Source organism: Coregonus clupeaformis, chromosome 4, assembly GCF_020615455.1.
Source record: "Coregonus clupeaformis isolate EN_2021a chromosome 4, ASM2061545v1, whole genome shotgun sequence".
In the NCBI taxonomy this organism is placed as follows: domain Eukaryota; kingdom Metazoa; phylum Chordata; class Actinopteri; order Salmoniformes; family Salmonidae; genus Coregonus; species Coregonus clupeaformis.
The window spans coordinates 15,687,560-15,703,668 of NC_059195.1; the positions used below are offsets into that span (position 1 = coordinate 15,687,560).

At 43.2% G+C, this 16,109-nt stretch overlaps 1 protein-coding gene across 11 annotated transcripts in view; it reads right to left on the reverse strand.

Annotated features, from left to right (window-relative positions):
• Positions 1-16,109, reverse strand: part of stxbp5l (syntaxin binding protein 5L) — a 254,822-nt gene that overhangs the window by 68,022 nt on the left and 170,691 nt on the right. For all 11 annotated transcript variants that reach the window (XM_041865683.1, XM_041865667.1, XM_041865650.1 and 8 more), the window contains exon 6: positions 2,736-2,799. In XM_041865683.1, coding sequence (XP_041721617.1) covers positions 2,736-2,799 — 64 coding nt within the window. The remainder of the gene's footprint in view (positions 1-2,735; positions 2,800-16,109) is intronic.

The window sequence follows — 16,109 nt, forward strand, 5'->3', positions numbered from 1 at the left end:
GATGAAAATTACAGGCCTCTCTCATCTTTTTAAGTGGGAGAACTTGCACAGTTGGTGGCTGACTAAATACTTTTTTTCCCCACTGTATATGTGGTCCTGGCAACTGGACCTTTTTTTGGAACACCATTATTTTTGTCTTACTGAGATTTACTGTCAGGGCCCAGGTCTGACAGAATCTGTGCAGAAGATCTAGGTGCTGCTGTAGGCCCTCCTTGGTTGGTGACAGAAGCACCAGATCATCAGCAAACCGTAGACATTTGACTTCAGATTCTAGTAGGGTGAGGCCGGGTGCTGCAGACTGTTCTAGTGCCCTCGCCAATTCGTTGATATATATGTTGAAGAGGGTGGGGCTTAAATTGCATCCCTGAAATGTGTGCTTTTTGCCAATTTTAACCGCACACTTATTGTTTGTGTACATGGATTTTATAATGTTGTATGTTTTTCCCCCAACCCCACTTTCCATCAATTTGTATAGCAGACCCTCATGCCAAATTGAGTCAAAAGCTTTTTTGATATCAACAAAGCATGAGAAGACTTTGCCTTTGTTTTGTTTTGTTTGTTTGTCGATTAGGGTGTGCAGGGGAAATACGTGGTCTGTCGTACGGTAATTTGGTAAAAAGCCAATTTGACATTTGCTCAGTACATTGTTTTCACTGAGGAAATGAACTAGTCCGTTGTTAATGATAACGCAGAGGATTTTCCCAAGGTTGCTGTTGACGCATATCCCACAGTAGTTATTGGGGTCAAATTTGTCTCCACTATTGTGGATTGGGGTGATCAGTCCTTGGTTCCAAATATTGGGGAAGATGCCAGAGCTAAGGATGATGTTAAAGAGTTTAAGTATAGCCAATTGGAATTTGTGGTCTGTATATTTTATCATTTCATTGAGGATACCATCAACACCACAGGCCTTTTTGGGTTGGAGGGTTTGTATTTTGTCCTGTAGTTCATTCAATGTAATTGGAGAATCCAGTGGGTTTTGGATGTCTTTAATAGTTGATTCTAAGATTTGCATTTGATCATGTTTATTTTTTTGCTGTTTGTTCTTTGTTATAGGGCCAAAAAGATTGGAGAAGTGGTTTACCCATACATCTCCGTTTTGGATAGATAGCTCTTCGTGTTGTTGTTTCTTTAGTGTTTTCCAATTTTCCCAGAAGTGGCTAGAGTCTATGGTTTCTTCAATTACATTGAGCTGATTTCTGACATGCTGTTCCTTCTTTTTCCCGTAGTGTATTTCTGTATTGTTTTAGTGATTCACCATAGTGAAGGCGTAGGCTCAGGTTTTCTGGGTCTCTATGTTTTTGGTTGGATAGGTTTCTCAATTTCTTTCTTAGGTTTTTGCATTCTTCATCAAACCATTTGTCACTGTTGTTACTTTTCTTCGGTTTTCTGTTAGAGATTTTTAGATTTGATAGTGAAGCTGAGTGGTCAAATATACTGTTTAGGTTTTCTACTGCCAAGTTTACACCTTCACTATTACAGTGGAACGTTTTGTCCAGGAAGTTGTCTAAAAGGGATTGAATTTGTTGTTGCCTAATTGTTTTTTGGTAGGTTTCGACACTACTTTCCTTCTATCTATAGCATTTCTTAATATTATTCAGTTCCTTTGGCTTTGATGGCTCATGATTGAGTATTGCTCTGTTCAAGTAGACTGTGATTTTGCTGTGGTCTGATAGGGGTGTCAGTGGGCTGACTGTGAACGCTCTGAGAGACTGGGTTGAGGTCAGTGATAAAGTAGTCTACAGTACTACTGCCAAGAGATGAGCTATTGGTGTACCTACCATAGGAGTCCCCTCGAAGCCTACCATTGACTATGTACATACCCAGCGTGCGACAGAGCTGCAGGAGTTGTTTGTTGGTTATGTTGTCGTAGTTGTGCCTAGGGGGGCATATGGGGGAGGGAATGCTGTCACCTCCAGGTAGGTGTTTGTCAGGTTCTTGTCCAGTTCTGGCATTTAGGTTGCCACAGACTAGTACATATCCCTAGGTCTAGAAATGATTGATTTCCCCCTCCACGATGGAGAAGCTTTCTTCATTAAAGTATTGGGATTCTAGTGGGGGGATATAGGTAGCACACAGGAGGACATTTTTCTCAGTTGAGATCATTTCTAGGCAAATGTAAAATATTCCTGTTTTGATTAATTTAATAGAGTGAATTAGGTCTGCTCTATACCAAATTAGCATACCCCCTGAGTCCCTTCCCTATTTCACACCTGGTAGACGGGACTACCAGCTCTCTGTAACCTAGAGGGCAACGGGTGGGTCTCTCTCTCTCTCTCTCTCTCTCTCCCCCTCTCTCCCTCCCTCCCTGACAGCATCTTATACTTTTTTTCACACCAACAGCCCACGCACATCGAGTGCCAGCAGGTCTTGCATGGCGAACCGATTCCCCCTAATGCCTCCGAGCCCCTAGAACCCCGACCATCATCTTAGCAGGCGCGACCGCTTCATGACCTAAACCCCTCTGCGTTGCTGACACACACACACAAAAACAGGTCCATCCCCACTGAAAGATGATGACAAGGAGGACAGCCAGTACCAGAGGGCACGCAATGATCCAAAGGTTAACCGTGACGCGTTAGCAACTCATTTGGGAGCCATTTTGGGTCATAGTCCTGTATTTCAAATAAAAAGTCTAAAAACATGTAGCAGACTGTGTACCACAGTTCCTGCTAGAGGAGAGAAAGAGGAGGCAAGCATTTTTTTATTTTATTTTTATTCTTCCGCCTACTCACCTTGCCTTCATCCTTTGGGCTGTCACTCAGATGGACCACGGGCCCTGGATGTGCTTTAGTTGCTCTGTGAACGAGAGGAGAGAGAAAAGCTTTATCAGGTTATGAGCATGAGTGCAGAGGTTTCAGAATGATAGTCAAGGGAGTGTGTGACTGGCTGCCATCCAGTTAACCTGAATCTATTTGCATCTGCTGTACCAAATAGATAGACGCTCCAGACCACAGAGCACCAGCAGAATGTCATAGTAACCAGTGACCTTTAGCACCCAGCACCAGAATCAACCAGCCGTTCACTATTAGACATCACCATACAATGTACAAGCCCTGCAATAGACTAGAGTCCAGGGGGTGTACTTGTACATGAAGCTGCCTCACACTACAGAAACAGGAGACAGGCTCCTACACCTATGAGCCGTTATGACTCGCACAAGCCAAGGCTAGTGCAAGGCTACTTACTTAATTACTTACTTATACAATGCACTGTGCCAGCATACTCCAGTTAAAAGGTTTATGTCCTCCTGAACCCTGACCTTTTGTTTCTTGGCAACAACTGTACCCTGGATGGTAGTCATTCCTGAGTAGAATGACTCTGAGGCAATGACATCTCTGGCATGGTTTTATATATTTTATTTTACCAGCCAGATCAATTAAGAACACATTTTTATTTACAATGAAGGCCTGGAAATCATTTGACAGCACATTGCCTGCAGCCTGATCAGTGTCTCTCAAGGAGGGTGCAGGATTAAAGAAAACATCAGTATTGTCTTTGGGAATAGAATGAAATATGATAAATCAGACTGTTACAGTGCCTTCCAAAAGTATTCATCCCCCTTGGCATTTTTCCTATTTTGTTGCATTACAACCTGTAATTTAAATTGATTTTTATTTGGATTTCATGTAATGGACATATACAAAATAGTCCAAATTGGTGAAGTGAAATGAAAAAAATAACTTGATTCAGAAAATTCAAAAACAATTAATAACAGAAAAGTGGTGCGTGCATATGTATTCACCCCCTTTGCTATGAAGCCCCTAAATAAGATCTGGTGCAACCAATTACCTTCAGAAGTCAAATAAAGTCCACCTGTGTGCAATCTAAGTGTCACATGATCTCAGTATATATACACCTGTTCTGAAAGGCCTCAGAGTCTGCAACACCGCTAAGCAAGGGGCAGCACCAAGCAAGCGGCACCATGAAGACCAAGGAGCTCAACAAACAGGTCAGGGACAAAGTTGTGGAGAAGTACAGATCAGGGTTGGGTTATAAAGAAATATCCGAAACTTTGAACATCCCACGGAGCACCATTAAATCCATTATTTAAAAAATTTAAAGAATATGGCACCATAACAAACCTGCCAAGAGAGGGCCGCCCACCAAAAGTCACAGACCAGGCAAGGAGGGCATTAATCAGAGAGGCAACAAAGAGACCAAAGATAACCCTGAAGGAGCTGCAAAGCTCCACAGCGGAGATTGGAGTATCTGTCTATGGGACCACTTTAAGCCGTACACTCCACAGAGCTGGGCTTTACGGAAGAGTGGCCAGAAAAAGCCATTGCTTAAAGAAAGAAATAAGCAAACACGTTTGGTGTTCGACAAAAGGCATGTGGGAGACTCCCCAAACAAATGGAAGGTACTCTGGTCAGATGAGACTAAAATTGAGCTTTTTGCCAATCAAGGAAAAAGCTATGTCTGGCGCAAACCAAACACCTCTCATCACCCCGAGAACACCATCCCCATAGTGAAGCATGGTGGTGGCAGCATCATGCTGTGGGGATATTTTTCATCGGCAGGGACTGGGAAACTGGTCAGAATTGAAGGAATGATGGATGGCGTTAAATACAGGGAAATTCTTGAGGGAAACCTGTTTCAGTCTTCCAGAGATTTGAGACTGGGACGGAGGTTCACCTTCCAGCAGGACAATGACCCTAAGCATACTGCTAAAGCAACACTCAAGTGGTTTAAGTGGAAACATGTAAATGTCTTGGAATGGCCTAATCAAAGCCCAGACCTCAATCCAATTGAGAATCTGTGGTATGACTTAAAGATTGCTGTACACCAGCGGAACCCATCCAACTTGAAGGAGCTGGAGCAGTTTTGCCTTGAAGAATGGGCAAACATCCCAGTGGCTAGATGTGCCAAGCTTATAGAGCCATACCCCAAGAGACTTGCAGCTGTAATTGCTGCAAAAGGTGGCTCTACAATGTATTGATGTCACGCCCTGGCTCTGGGGACTCTTATATGTTGAGCCAGGGTGTTAGTTTCTATGTTTAGTGTTCCATGTTCATGTTCTAGTTCATGTGTTTCTATGTTGGCCGGGGTGGTTCCCAATCAGAGGCAGCTGTGGCTTGTTGTCTCTGATTGGGAACCATACTTAGGCAGCTTGTTTTGCACTTGTCATTGGTGGGATCTTGTTCCGGAGAGGTTTGTGTTTTGTTAACCTTAGGACTTCACGTATCGTTTTGTTGTTTTGTTAATTGTTGAAAAGTACTCATTAAAGGATGTACGCATATCACGCTGCGCCTTGGTCCGTTGCTTACGACGATCGTGACAATTGACTTGGGGGGGGGGTGAATAGTTATGCACGCTCAAGTTTTCTGTTTTTTTGTCTTATTTCTTGTTTGTTTCACAATAAAAAATATTTTGCATCTTCAAAGTGGTAGGCATGTTGTGTAAATCAAATGATACAAACTCCCATAAAATCCATTTTAATTCCAGGTTGTAAGGCAACAAAATAGGAAAAATGCTAAGAGGGGTGAATACTCTCGCAAGCCACTGTATGTTCATGGTTGTATTCTTTTGTCTGACAAATTATTGGTTTATAAATCACGGTCTAGGTGAAGGAAAGTGATATTGAAATGTGCTTTCACCATGTTGATATTGCAAAGTAAAGGCTGTGTTGAATTGACTTGAGAGAAAGAAGGGACTCAGATTTCTTACAGCTTTACAGGGTATGAATTGCATAGAGTTGCTTCAGCAACATTTCGTTAACACAGTGCAAGGTAAACACTTCACACAACAGCCAGACAGACAGAGAGAAACCTGGACTGGCCTGACCCTAGCTCTCACCACGGAATGCTAGCCCAGGCAGAATCACAGCCTCTCTTTGTCTGAAGTCGGCAGCTGTGAGGCAGGCAAACCCAATCAGAGGAGACTGGCCACAGATTACCACCGCTGTCGGGAAACGCACAGACACCTTGTGCTCCGGCAGGTCCTGGGGTGCCATGGCAACACTAGAACCCAGTGGGTCTGTTGTTGTCGGCTGGTGAGCTCATCTATTATAAGCCATTACAAAAACACATGTTCTCAATTCATCACAAAGACATTAGAATGCATTATTTCTGCTGATTCTTTTAGCCTTCACATCTCTATACCCTTTTGACATTTTTATGAAATTGCACTCCCTCAGCCTTCTTCGCTTTGCTATCGGTTGTTGTTTGTTTGATTTCACCATGTACAGTGGGGGAAAAAAGTATTTAGTCAGCCACCAATTGTGCAAGTTCTCCCACTTAAAAAGATGAGAGAGGCCTGTAATTTTCATCATAGGTACACGTCAACTATGACAGACAAATTGAGAAGAAAAAAAATCCAGAAAATCACATTGTAGGATTTTTAATGAATGTATTTGCAAATAATGGTGGAAAATAAGTATTTGGTCACCTACAAACAAGCAAGATTTCTGGCTCTCACAGACCTGTAACTTCTTCTTTAAGAGGCTCCTCTGTCCTCCACTCGTTACCTGTATTAATGGCACCTGTTTGAACTTGTTATCAGTATAAAAGACACCTGTCCACAACCTCAAACAGTCACACTCCAAACTCCACTATGGCCAAGACCAAAGAGCTGTCAAAGGACACCAGAAACAAAATTGTAGACCTGCACCAGGCTGGGAAGACTGAATCTGCAATAGGTAAGCAGCTTGGTTTGAAGAAATCAACTGTGGGAGCAATTATTAGGAAATGGAAGACATACAAGACCACTGATAATCTCCCTCGATCTGGGGCTCCACGCAAGATCTCACCCCGTGGGGTCAAAATGATCACAAGAACGGTGAGCAAAAATCCCAGAACCACACGGGGGGACCTAGTGAATGACCTGCAGAGAGCTGGGACCAAAGTAACAAAGCCTACCATCAGTAACACACTACGCCACCAGGGACTCAAATCCTGCAGTGCCAGACGTGTCCCCCTGCTTAAGCCAGTACATGTCCAGGCCCGTCTGAAGTTTGCTAGAGTGCATTTGGATGATCCAGAAGAGGATTGGGAGAATGTCATATGGTCAGATGAAACCAAAATAGAACTTTTTTGGTAAAAACTCAACTCGTCGCGTTTGGAGGACAAAGAATGCTGAGTTGCATCCAAAGAACACCATACCTACTGTGAAGCATGGGGGTGGAAACATCATGCTTTGGGGCTGTTTTTCTGCAAAGGGACCAGGACGACTGATCCGTGTAAAGGAAAGAATGAATGGGGCCATGTATCGTGAGATTTTGAGTGAAAACTTCCTTCCATCAGCAAGGGCATTGAAGATGAAACGTGGCTGGGTCTTTCAACATGACAATGATCCCAAACACACCGTCCGGGCAACGAAGGAGCGGCTTCATAAGAAGCATTTCAAGGTCCTGGAGTGGCCTAGCCAGTCTCCAGATCTCAACCCCATAGAAAATCTTTGGAGGGAGTTGAAAGTCCGTGTTGCCCAGCGACAGACCCAAAACATCACTGCTCTAGAGGAGATCTGCATGGAGGAATGGGCCAAAATACCAGCAACAGTGTGTGAAAACCTTGTGAAGACTTACAGAAAACGTTTGACCTGTGTCATTGCCAACAAAGGGTATATAACAAAGTATTGAGAAACTTTTGTTATTGACCAAATACTTATTTTCCACCATAATTTGCAAATAAATTCATTAAAAATCCTACAATGTGATTTTCTGGAATTTCTTTTCTCATTTTGTCTGTCATAGTTGACGTGTACCTATGATGAAAATTACAGCCCTCTCTCATCTTTTTAAGTGGGAGAACTTGCACAATTGGTGGCTGACTAAATACTTTTTTTCCCCACTGTATGTATTGTGTTGCTGCAAAATGAATTGCCTCATTGAGGAAATTAAAGTTTTCTGAATCTCAATCCTTTCATTATAATCCTTGAAAGAGGTTCTGCGGGACTGAGTCTCAATGAAAACACAACAGTTGTAACACCCTTAGATTGGTCTGTGTTGGGTTTGGATCTCACCCTGATATAGTGTGTCATGGTAAAAACGTGGCTCCCCTGAGGGAGAGGTCACCACACCGATCTGTCTGTCCGAGCGTCCTCCTTTTCGCAGACTCATCACTCTGCCAGCCTGCACACACACACACACGCGCATTCACACACACACACACACACTGCCAGCCTTTGGAGCTGTAGGAGCTGCAGGGGGCCGGGCAGGTTTAGGTTGGCTTTGCTCGGTCGGCATGGTAACGGTGGGATGGGAAGACGAGGAGCCACCAGCAGGGGAAATATCTATATCTTGTTGAGAAGATTCCACCCCGTCTGAAAAGGGCCTCGACCGTCTACGCTGACACATTAATTATTCAACCAATACCCAGAATTCTCCTGTCACAGAGTGCACATACACAATGGGAGAACCTCAATTGCATACTCCTCTCTCCTCGCCTCCTTCTCAAAACCCTTTGGAGGAGAAGGTCAGATGGGAGGGACCTTTGGGTTTCTCATTCAATGGGCTTTGAGGAGGCGGCGAGGAGAGAGGACACGAGGAGTATGCAATTGAGATTCCCCCAGAGAATATCCAACCATGAGAGCACAGGCGAAATGACCATTATATTTCATGTTTGTTTTTCAGTTGAGCACGCTTTGTCTGGCAATGAAAAGGAAAAGATAATGAAAATCATTATTTCTTCGGGGCTCACAAAGGATTACGCTATTTCCTGTCCCTCGGCCTGCTGAGGGTGTGAATAATTTCTTTAGAGCAGGATTACAAAAGTATTACTCCTGAAAGATCCCAGACAAAAGAGACAATTATAAAATACTGTAGGTTGCATTAGTCATTTTCCCTCTCTTTGTGGTATGTGTGTGAGTAGGTTTCATGGTCGTTTACAGACGGGACGGACCAAGGCGCAGCGTGATATGCGTACATGTTTATTTTAATGAATAAACAACCGACAAAACAATAAACAAACGAAACGTGAAGTCCAAGGTAGAACACAAAACATACCTACACGGAAACAAGATCCCACAACCCCCTAGTGCCAATAGGCTACCTAGGTATGGTCCCCAATCAGAGACAACGAGCGACAGCTGCCTCTGATTGGGAACCACACCGGCCAACATAGATCTAGACGATCTAGATCTAAACCTAGAAAACACAACATAGAACATACCACACAGAAAATACACACCCTGACTCAACAAATACGAGTCCCCAGAGTCAGGGCGTGACAGTGGGGGTGGGCATGTTCTGTGATGACAAAATTAAAGGCCGATGTGACACACCTGAAGTGGATAGGGCATGATGACAAAGTACAGAAAGTACAGAAAGAAAAGCCTGCACAAGGTACAGTGAGGGAAAAAAGTATTTGATCCCCTGCTGATTTTGTACGTTTGCCCACTGACAAATAAATGATCAGTCTATAATTTTAATGGTAGGTTTATTTGAACAGTGAGAGACAGAATAACAACAAAAGAATCCAGAAAAACGCATGTCAAAAATGTTATAAATTGATTAGCATTTTAATGAGGGAAATAAGTATTTGACCCCTCTGCAAAACATTACTTTGTACTTGGTGGCAAAACCCTTGTTGGCAATCACAGAGGTCAGACGTTTCTTGTAGTTGGCCACCAGGTTTGCACACATCTCAGGAGGGATTTTGTCCCACTCCTCTTTGCAGATCTTCTCCAAGTCATTAAGGTTTCGAGGCTGACGTTTGGCAACTCGAACCTTCAGCTCCCTCCACAGATTTTCTATGGGATTAAGGTCTGGAGACTGGCTAGGCCACTCCAGGACCTTAATGTGCTTCTTCTTGAGCCACTCCTTTGTTGCCTTGGCCGTGTGTTTTGGGTCATTGTCATGCTGGAATACCCATCCACGACCCATTTTCAATGCCCTGGCTGAGGGAAGGAGGTTCTCACCAAAGATTTGACGGTACATGGCCCCGTCCATCGTCCCTTTGATGCGGTGAAGTTGTCCTGTCCCCTTAGCAGAAAAACACACCCAAAGCATAATGTTTCCACCTCCATGTTTGACGGTGGGGATGGTGTTCTTGGGGTCATAGGCAGCATTCCTCCTCCTCCAAACACGGCGAGTTGAGTTGATGCCAAAGAGCTCGATTTTGGTCTCATCTAACCACAACACTTTCACCCAGTTCTCCTCTGAATCATTCAGATGTTCATTGGCAAACTTCAGACGGGCATGTATATGTGCTTTCTTGAGCAGGGGGACCTTGCGGGCGCTGCAGGATTTCAGTCCTTCACGGCGTAGTGTGTTACCAATTGTTTTCTTGGTGACTATGGTCCCAGCTGCCTTGAAATCATTGACAAGATCCTCCCGTGTAGTTCTGGGCTGATTCCTCACCGTTCTCATGATCATTGCAACTCCATGAGGTGAGATCTTGCATGGAGCCCCAGGCCGAGGGAGATTGACAGTTCTTTGTGTTTCTTCCATTTGCGAATAATCACACCAACTGTTGTCACCTTCTCACCAAGATGCTTGGCGATGGTCTTGTAGCCCATTCCAGCCTTGTGTAGGTCTACAATCTTGTCCCTGACATCCTTGGAGAGCTCTTTGGTCTTGGCCATGGTGGAGAGTTTGGAATCTGATTGATTGATTGCTTCTGTGGACAGGTGTCTTTTATACAAGTAACAAGCTGAGATTAGGAGCACTCCCTTTAAGAGTGTGCTCCTAATCTCAGCTCATTACCTGTATAAAAGACACCTGGGAGCCAGAAATCTTTCTGATTGAGAGGGGTTCAAATACTTATTTCCCTCATTAAAATGCAAATCAATTCATAAAATTTTTGACATGTGTTTTTCTGGATTTTTTGTTTGTTATTCTGTCTCTCACTGTTCAAATAAACCTACCATTAAAATTATAGACTGATCATGTCTTTGTCAGTGGGCAAACGTACAAAATCAGCAGGGGATCAAATACTTTTTTCCCTCACTGTATATGCTGTTCCTGTGCTTCATTCCTGCATCCTGCCTCGGCCCAGCAGGTTGAGGTTGAAGGATATAATGGGCATTTTGTATTTATATAATATTTTCAGTAGAATAACTATTTTTAATTGAATACACACCATTACAGGACTATGTGTACATTTAGAGGGTAGCTGGAATCTATATTGCAGTTCTACCAAGTATTCATACCACTTACACATCTGTATGAGATGTTTTGACAGAAAGTAAGCTGAGAGAAATTTGGGAAGTGCATAACTCCACATGATCTCTATTCACCGGATGGCCTCTAGTATTAGAGATGATGAGGATAGATGGTAAGTTGCCCAAACATCAACATGAGAAGTGGAGGAAACAGAGCGGGGTGAATGAGGCTCCGGCCTTTGGGACTACGCGCTCCTGTGTCAATATTTGCTGTCCCTGCAGTAACGACAGTCACAGTGGCGGTGCACTCCTCTCTCTGTCGACACAAAAATGGAATAATCTCAAATGCATACTCCTTGCATCCTCTCTCCTCGCCTCCTTCTCAAAACCCATTGGTGGAGGAGGTCAGAGGGGAGTGACCTCCTCTCTCTCTCTCTCTCTCTCTCTCTCACTCTCTCACTCAAAGCCTGGCTGTGACAAACTAATTTCCCAACAGCCTCTGGTCCCCCAGGCAGCCAAGTTGAGTAGAAACATGGCTATTCACACTCCCCCTGCTAAGCCTGTCATTGCCCCACTCTCTCACACACACACGTGTATCTCTGCACAGCGACTTCAACAGACAAGATACCAAAACAGTTTTTTATTTGCTGCGGTAACCATGAGTTCTTCTCCACCCATCTTCTCTCAGGTATCAGGCATCACTCCTCTTGTGCCTCACTAGATTGACTAGTGAAAAGACTAACATACAAGAGGACGTGGAGGGAGGAGGAGGAGGTGGGAAAAACCGGGGGAGAGGAGGGGGGAACGGTAGCATGTGTCTCTTGTTATCAGACGTGTGCATGGGTTCCACCCCTCAGGGATTTCTGTCTCAATTTAGGCTGCTGCCAAAACCGGCAGGCGTTAACCAGTGAGATTGCATTAGACTGATAAACTCAGGCCTAATTAGAAAATAATGGGCTCATTAAGGAAACACACAAGCCATTACTGCGGTCATTCAAAGGTATATGAAATCAGAGAGCGACTGCTCGCACAAGGAGCTACATACAGAACAGTAAACGTTCTGAATTAACAATCCCACGTCAATATGACTCATATTTGAATAGCTGATCCGTCTTTTTATCTATTCCTCACACAAAAGCGTCTTTGCCAAATATTTTTATTTTTGCGTTCCTTTGTCATACAACACTTTGGACATTTCTGTCTTGTGAAATATGACGGGGAGTGAGGTAGGAGCCCCTGTGTGTTCTTAATGAAGCTATGTTCCCATCAGGCTTCCCGCTTTCTTCTTTGATTTGAGGCTGTGCTTTTCTTTCCCTGGTTTTATTACACAGACACTAAATGTAAGTGGGGGGGGGGAGCGAGAGAGAGAGAGAGAGAGAGAGAGAGAGAGAGAGAGAGAGAGAGAGAGAGAGAGAGAGAGAGAGAGAGATAGTTGTGAGTGGTTGATTGATGCTTCCCAGTAGCCAGAATGAAGTGGGTCTATTGTCTTTGCAACCCATTGGGGGAATCAGCCAGCATGCTAGTGTGATGTTTATGTGTCCAATCCTGCCAGCCTTGCAGCTCAATTGGGATTAATGCAGTGTACTTGCCGTGTCTCTCACTTCTGATAATGGGAAAGCAAATTCACTGCTCAGTCAATACTCAGGAGGGCGGGGAGATACACACATCATGTAATGAGTGTTTTGGCACGGGCTTACAGTCTTTTAGGAAAAGAGTAATCCACAGAAAAGCTCCACTTTAATAAATTATGTGTGTCTTAGTGTGTGTGTGTGTGTGTTGAGCTGGACATCTGTATAATAACTTATCCTCCACCTCAATTTAAGTTAAAGTTCCAATGCAACCGTTTTTATCTCAATATCAAATCATTTCTCGGTAACAATTAACGTTAAGTACCTTACTGTGATTGTTTTCAATTAAAATGGTCAAAAAGAAACAAAAATAGCTTCTTAGCAAAGAGCAATTCCTCAAGCAAGAATTTTGCTAGGACTGTCTTGGAGTGGTCTGAGTGGGGAGGGGAAAACTGAAAACTAGCTGTTATTGGCAGAGAGGTTTGGAACTCTCTTTCTTATTGGTCTACTAAATAATTTACTGTCTGATGATGTCACCAGCTAGGCCAAAACTCCCTCCGACCAAAACAGATTGAGATTTCAGTTGGTCTTTTCAAACAGCTCTTACACCTCATAGTGTGGAAATATATTTAAAAAAACACACGAAAATCAAATTTCTGACTGCACTGGGCCTTTAAGCCTGAAAGTGCATATGGTAAATGTAATGAAAATAAACATTGGGGATATGGATTTTGCTGTTCCAATTTAATACTGGTGCAAGGTCTTATTTAGTTCCACCATAAGCACACGGAAACACACACACACGTTAACACATACACACACACATATCAGCTCCTCACACACCTCCGTCCTACTCGAGTATGACTGAGTGGGAAAAAACAAATCTCATTCTTTCCCCTCCGCAGTTCATTTCCATTAGAGGCATGTTTGATGATTTCCCTGTGAAGGAACACAGTGTGTGTGTGTGTGTGTGTGTGTGTGTGTGTGTGTGTGTGTGTGTGTGTGTGCTTGTGTGAACCTCATCTTCATGCATACTGAGTGGAAAGAACTTCAGCACAGTCAAACAATACAGGCTTCATTGGCTCTGTTTAAACATGTTGAGGAGAAGGAAACATTATTGTTCAATTTTTATTGAACTACTCTTTAAAACCCACTTAACGCATCGTTCACTGCACTGTATGCCTCTGCATGTTAAGTAGTCGTAGCTATTGCATGAGCACAATCTAACACTGCCGACATTGGCAAAATGAGTAAAGTTAGTTTGCCAAACCTTCAGCTAGGATTAGTTGACAAATGACTTGACGTGGCAGTGTAAGAGGTTTTAGGATAGAACGAGGGCGACAGGTAGCCTAGCGGTTAAGAGTATTGGGCCAGTAACCAAAAGGTCGCTGGTTCGAATCTCGCGCTTACTAGGTGTTGAGCAAGGCACTCAATCATAGTCGCTCTGGATAAGAATGTCTGCTAAATGACTGAAATGTAAAATTAATGGCAACAACTGCTGACGACCATGTAAGGGAAAATCGACAAGGGGCTATGCGTTCTCTGGAAAATAATGCACAATGTGAAAGGTATGTGCCACGACGCACAGTGGAGTGGCACTCACCTTCTGCAGAGTTGCATTATTTTCTGAGAACGCATGGAGCCCTGTGTTGATTATCTTGTTTATATCACGGCTATAATTTAACACATTTGCAGCTAGAAATGTGTTATTTTGCCGGTATAATTGTGTTCAACATCCACTGAAGTAGCTAGCAAGTTTACTAGATAGCTATAGTAGTTGCATTAGTAAAGAAACAAACAGACATGCTAGTTTAGCTAACCAAACCATTAGTCCTCCTAAATATTAGCTTGCTATTTTGAAATCAAATATTCAACAATGACAATAATGTTTTCAATTAGATTTTTGCTTTCAAAGGCAGCCAAACACATGAATGTTTGACAACACTGTTGGTTATTGCCATGCATTACAGAGAAATAATGCATACTAGAAACGAGCCAATCAGAAACTAGTATTCAACAATGTTGTTGTATAATATATGACAATATATTTAACATATATTCCAATTAAGCAGGAGGGTTCAGATATGTTTAGTGAGTTCCCACCCAGTGGTAGACTCCTGAGCCTGCCATTGGCGCGATTGACAGACGGCCCACCCACTGAAATCCAGTCTGCTTACTTTGGCTAACTCTGTCAAGTCAAGGCACAAAGCCGTCTCGATGGATGGGACTAGAGTGAAGCGTGATTGACACTACAGTGGAGGGCTTGTCAGACTAACACCCGAGGGACAAAGCGTAGGTGTGTGAAGCCAACAGAACAGAAAAGGCTTCTTGTGTGTGCCAGGGAAGAGACTCAATGGACTAGGTGTCTGAAGGCTCTTTCTGGACATGTCACTTATAATAATACATTTAGCAGATGCTTTAACCCAAAGGGACTTACAGTCATGTGTGCATACATTTTATGTATGGGTGGCCCCAGCGGGATTGCAAGTGTCCCGCTATACTGACTAAGCCATACAGAACCACTTGTGTCCACAATTTAAGCAATAAGGCACAAGAGGCAGTGCTGTATCATGAATACAGTCACAGGTAAATGGCGTTGTTCGGCCCGACGCGATAGCGGACACAGCACTGCCTCGCGTGCCTTATTGCTTTTATAAAACTGTTACCAACATATTAAAATAACAATTAATTACATATTTTCATTAAAAAGTTATTTTGATATGACAATTCATACAATTTCATTCTTCCACCAGAAAATATAGTCTGGACAAAAATGTGGTTGTTAGTTCTTTTGGTCATGTTGCTACAGACGCGACCCAGTCTTCAATTATTTTTGAATAGTTGCTATGCAAAAGGTCAGGTCCTCAGTTCTAAACAAAAATTGCTATGCAGGCTGGATAATGTTCTTGTCACTTGCTAACTAGCTAGCCAACTTCAGATAGCTAACTCAGTCACGTCAAACATTGAACCTAGCTGCATTTTCGTTTGCATGAGCTTTTTTTCTATTGGCATTTGGATATGTCCATGATCATGACATTGAGACGTGATTTCGACTGTCTCGTCTCAGCACCATTCACTCTATGTATGGTACTACAGAGATCAAAATTCAAAAGTGAAACATTGTTTCTGAGGTAGAACAGGCAGACAGCAAGGCTTATATTAACCCCTGCTGTACCAAACTAAATGCTAGGCTGGAAACACAGGGAAATAATGTGCGAGTTGAGATAAATACAAGAGAATGATTCGGACAGCAACATGAACATGGTATTCTTATGGCGGCACAGTGATCATTTTCAGATGGAACTGCTAGTAGGCATAGGTGTGTCTGACGGCCAATACAGCATGGCTTGGAACGCTGCTCGTCCAATCAGCATCCAGTTTTATAAATGATTGTTACACTGTATGACTGTTCCTTCTGGTCAGCATACCAGGTGCTGCTTATGACGATAGCTTCAACCAGCAGAGCCATGTATTTAGAGAGTTACTTGGGACATTGAG